Source organism: Macadamia integrifolia, unplaced genomic scaffold, assembly GCF_013358625.1.
Source record: "Macadamia integrifolia cultivar HAES 741 unplaced genomic scaffold, SCU_Mint_v3 scaffold31, whole genome shotgun sequence".
Taxonomy (NCBI): Eukaryota; Viridiplantae; Streptophyta; class Magnoliopsida; order Proteales; family Proteaceae; genus Macadamia; species Macadamia integrifolia.
This window is the reverse complement of record NW_024869204.1, coordinates 47,382-50,471: the sequence shown is the minus strand read 5'-3', so window position 1 is coordinate 50,471 and position 3,090 is coordinate 47,382. Positions and strand designations below refer to the sequence as shown.

The following is a 3,090-nucleotide window of genomic DNA, read 5'->3' as shown; positions in this document are numbered from 1 at the left end:
AATCTAAAAAAATTCAGAAAAATGAGAAAAAAGAAAAAAACCAAAATGAAAGAAGGAATTAAATAAAATAATAAAAAAAAAAACTTAAAAAATAAGTTAATTCCAAAATTTCAATGCAGCATTAGGTTAAAAAAGAATCAATAGAGAACCTTAAAACATAAAGGTGACTAGACTAAAGTCACTAAATAGGCTAAGAGAATCCTCTCAAGTGAAGTTCAATAAACCAAAGGCATAATACAGAAGATGAAAAAAGATCTTTACTCTTCCTCTTCCCCCTCATTTTCAGCAGTGTTGAAATACCACAGTTCATAAACATTCCTATCCTCATTGGAAGCAATCACTTGAAGCCAATCGTGGACATTGTGTTTCTTCAAGTATTTTTTGGTCAAGTACTTTAGATACTGTTTAGAGAAGTTGCTGTTGGAGGAAACAGAGATCTTGGACTTTTCACTGGTGATTGTAATGGTGTCACCGAGAGCACTGACCTTGTCACCAACCTTAATCCTCTCTTGGAGGAACTTCTCAAGCAATGCAATTTCCATGATCTTATCCTCGACCGGCTTGCCACAATCAATCGTGAAGGTTGCTCCTTTCTTTTCCTTTGGCACAGCTGCGCTTCCCCGAGTCATCTTTGTGCCTCAATCTACTTAGTCCGACAATACGGGTTCGTCGCATTTTGATGCAGAAGAAGAGGGGAACCCCTTTCTCCGTTTCAGCTTTTTTCTCTGTAGTGCAGTGTCTTCTGTTCGTCCTTTATGAGTTTAGTTTGAAAAAATATATTTTTTAAACGGATCGGGTCGGATCGGCCCCGATACCCAGGACGATAGTGATACCCGTCTCAGGATCGGTCTCAGCCTATACCGATCCAATACGGCCGATCTGATACCGATACCGATACTTGATTCCATGGTGGTAAGAAAGAAATGGATGGGAAGAAACCAGTTACTGGTTTAGATTTTCAGAAATTCCACGGGAGTGGTGGAAGAAAGATTAGGAGAAATGCTGCTAAGAACAGGGGAGATCTGCCAAGGGTCACACAAACATGTACCTTTAGGGAGCATCCAGTATTCATGCCCTGCTTGTGGCTGCATGGATTTAAATGAGATGCTGGAATCATCATGTTAGAGTTGAGGATGCTGATGTGGATAGAAGGAGATCTTAAGTGAGTGTTTGATCAGGAAATTCAAATAAAAGGTAGGCATGGTAGATGATATAAAAAATGGATTGTTCCAAAATCAAGAACTCTATTGAGGAGGATGGTTTCTGGCTGCTTTACTTTTCGCTGTCAGAAGCAAGAGGGTGCAGAATTTGGGGAGAGAAAGTGATGCAGTTAGGCATAGGGTTGGCTGGAGATAGTAATGTAATTTGTTTTTATTTTATCTTTATCATGCTAGAGTCGTCAATGGCAAGCAGGGAGTCAAGGTTTTGTTTCAGTTATTGAGTCCAAGACTCCAAGTTAGAGTCAAGTTTTGTTTCCAGTTTTAGTTTTAGGATATGATTAGGACCCTTTTTGATTAAACTCTATAAAACAGCATGTAACCCAACGATTTGGATTTGGAATGGGTTGAATGAAATTGTTGGTTTCCTACACTGCAAGAATTTTGACGTGTTATCCCCTCTCTGAATTCCTCTCGTTTCAGGTGGGTTCTCCTTCTTCTTACTTTCAGCTTCAGGTTCTCCTTTCTCAGGTCTAAATTCTTCCTTAGATATCTGTTATCCTGTTCCCTCCCTGATTCCTTATTTCTTCTCTAAATATTGCTGTTATGCTGTTTATGGTACCTGGGTATTTAGAAGAATTAGTAGGAACTCACTAGCTGTAGAAATTGTTGTTTTCGTACGTTGCTATGAACTTTGATGTGTTGTCCCCTCTCTGAATTCTTCTCTCACTTCAGATGTGATCTCCTTCTTCTCACTCTCAGGTTCTCCTTTCTCATATCTTAATTCTTCCTTAGATTTCTGTTATTCTGTTCGTTCCGTTCTTCTCTAAATATTGCTGACATTCATTCCTGCTGTTAACACTACCTGGGTATTTAGAAGAATTAGTTGGAACTCTCTCACTGTAACTCTGTTTGACCGGAGGTTTTGATCGAAGGAAGAACACCCATATGCGACCATAGACTCACACAGCCAAAAAAAAAAGCCCCCCCTGCTATGAGTTGTGAACCAGTAACTATGATGGGTTGCTGTGGTGCTGCCAAAATTGATTTCAGTTGTGAACTCCAAAATGGTTCTCTTGGGTTCTTGTTGGTGGGACTGAAGAGAGTTTTAAGCTAGGGACTTAATCCCATAATTTCAGCTCGATTGATCCTCATAGGAGAGAGTCCTTCCAACATTGTGAGTTCAGGTCTACTGCCCTTTGTTTCCTGTGAGAGGTTGAAGAGATGTTTCTTATTATTCACAATTAGCCTCATGTACTGAATTCCATTAATACCATTCCTTCTTATGAATTGTTTCAGATTATCTCCTTTTATAAATTTCCAGAATACTCCTTATCTAAACTATTGTGTCTAGTTAAACCTCGACTCTATTATTTCTCCAAGAAGGACCCAACTGTTCACCATACTTAGTAATTTGCCATTGGTTCTTTTATTTGATTTCATATTGAGTTAGTGGGTCCATAACTCCAAATCCAAGGTTTTTGGACCAAGGATTGCATCAGAAAGGTGAACTTAATCTTACATTAGATATTTGGAATCAATGTTCCAAATGTGGGACAGTGAAAGAGGCATGGGCAGGATGGATCATGACTTATGGCTTACTGATCTTTAGAATACTACCATCATCTGTTTCGTTGGAGATCTCTGTTCATTTATTTGCGTGGACTATTAAAGGAGTCAAACTATAGACATGAATGAGGGAAGATGGAGATTTGATGGAAGGATGCTGTGACAGATGGATGTCTTCTTTATTGTGGGTTAGTCTTGTACATCATATCATTTGGCTGGGATGGAAGTTGAACTTTTTGTCCACCAGCTGAAGCTCTGACAAAGAACTAATGAAGAGATGTAGTTTAGTAGAGGTGTTTACAAGTATCATTACAATTTTCAACTATTGGATTAGGATTGGTTTTGTTCCATGTCTTCCCCCCCC

The 3,090-nt window shown here is 39.0% G+C and overlaps 2 protein-coding genes across 3 annotated transcripts in view; one reads left to right on the top strand and one right to left on the bottom strand.

Annotated features, from left to right (window-relative positions):
• LOC122067750 (ribosomal RNA small subunit methyltransferase NEP1-like) overlaps positions 1 to 3,090 on the top strand; it is an 11,900-nt gene that overhangs the window by 8,016 nt on the left and 794 nt on the right. Inside the window, exon 7 of one of the 2 annotated variants that reach the window (XM_042631590.1) lies at positions 1,641 to 1,688. The exons of the other annotated variant lie outside the window; for it this stretch is intronic. Within the exon in view, the coding sequence (XP_042487524.1) occupies positions 1,641 to 1,688 (48 nt within the window). The remainder of the gene's footprint in view (positions 1 to 1,640; positions 1,689 to 3,090) is intronic. 2 annotated transcript variants of the gene reach the window in all.
• LOC122067751 (60S ribosomal protein L22-2-like) lies at positions 258 to 629 on the bottom strand. The gene has a single exon (XM_042631592.1). It carries the CDS (start codon positions 627 to 629, stop codon positions 258 to 260), a length of 372 nt encoding a protein of 123 aa, XP_042487526.1.

What these genes read in the sequence shown, in the direction of transcription:
- LOC122067751 (XM_042631592.1), bottom strand. Translation starts at nt 629, where the DNA reads ATGACTCGGGGAAGCGCAGCTGTGCCAAAGGAAAAGAAAGGAGCAACC.